The sequence below is a fragment of the Cnephaeus nilssonii genome, assembly GCF_951640355.1.
Source record: "Cnephaeus nilssonii genome assembly, chromosome: 4".
In the NCBI taxonomy this organism is placed as follows: domain Eukaryota; kingdom Metazoa; phylum Chordata; class Mammalia; order Chiroptera; family Vespertilionidae; genus Cnephaeus; species Cnephaeus nilssonii.
In genome coordinates this window covers 82,064,438-82,065,302 of record NC_137075.1, presented here as the reverse complement: position 1 = coordinate 82,065,302, position 865 = coordinate 82,064,438, and the positions used below count along the sequence as shown (strand labels likewise).

Below are 865 nucleotides of genomic sequence, written 5' to 3'. Positions count from 1 at the left end.
CAGGAATGGATGAATACCCGTGGACTGTCTCCTTGGGGTGTGCTCTGGCTTAGAAACAGAAACCAGTTCATCGAGGCACAGCACGTTAAGAGCGGCTTTAAGCTGTCCGCCGAGTCGCTGGCCCCCTAGGAGGCTTTGGAGCAGACAATCCTCGGATCGCAGCCCCGCGGGAGCGCCCAAAACTGAACCATCAGATCCGCCGCTCCCGCGCGCCGTGCGGAACTGAGGCTGCGTGGAGCGTGAGGGGGCGTGGCCACCCCTCCCCGGAAGTGGATCAGAGCCCGCGAGAGGACGCGAGCGGGAGGCTGGGGCGGGCGGCCGCAGCGGTGGGCCCGCGGGGTGCGTGCCCTCCGGCCATGGAGGACGAGCTGAGCTTCTCGGACATCTACGGCGGCCGCCTGGCCCTGCAGCGCCGCTACTACTCCCCGTCCTGCCGCGAGTTCTGCCTCAGCTGCCCGCGGCTCTCGCTGCGCTCGCTCACCGCTGTCACCTGCTCCGTGTGGCTGGCGGCCTACGGACTCTTCAGCCTCTGCGAGGTAATGGCCGGGCCGTCCCTCCCTGCGGGCGGGGTCCGGACTCGATGTTGGAAGGGTCTGTGGGGTCGTGGGGTCGAGTCCGGACCTCTCGGCGGACCCTCCGACAGTCGCAGGGCCGGCGGGCGGGAACTCGCTGGCTCTGGGGACGCCCTCCCGCTGCTGGACAGCTCTTTAAATTCCGCTTAGTGGCGTTTGTGCCCTGTCCTTTCTCCCTCCCTTGGATCGCTGCTGGGCTCTGGTTCCGCCCAGTATACACCGGGTCCTTGCACGGCAGCCTAAAACTTCAACTTCCATGCGCCGTGGACCCGAGAGCTGTTGGGTTAATCGTC

General features: G+C 66.7%; 1 protein-coding gene across 1 annotated transcript in view; it reads left to right on the top strand.

Moving 5' to 3' along the window:
• The first annotated feature begins 278 nt into the window (after positions 1 to 278).
• PIGH (phosphatidylinositol glycan anchor biosynthesis class H) overlaps positions 279 to 865 on the top strand; it is a 6,619-nt gene continuing 6,032 nt past the window's right edge. Inside the window, exon 1 of the mRNA XM_079768389.1 lies at positions 279 to 536. Coding sequence (XP_079624515.1) covers positions 357 to 536 — 180 coding nt within the window. The 5' untranslated portion in view covers positions 279 to 356. The remainder of the gene's footprint in view (positions 537 to 865) is intronic.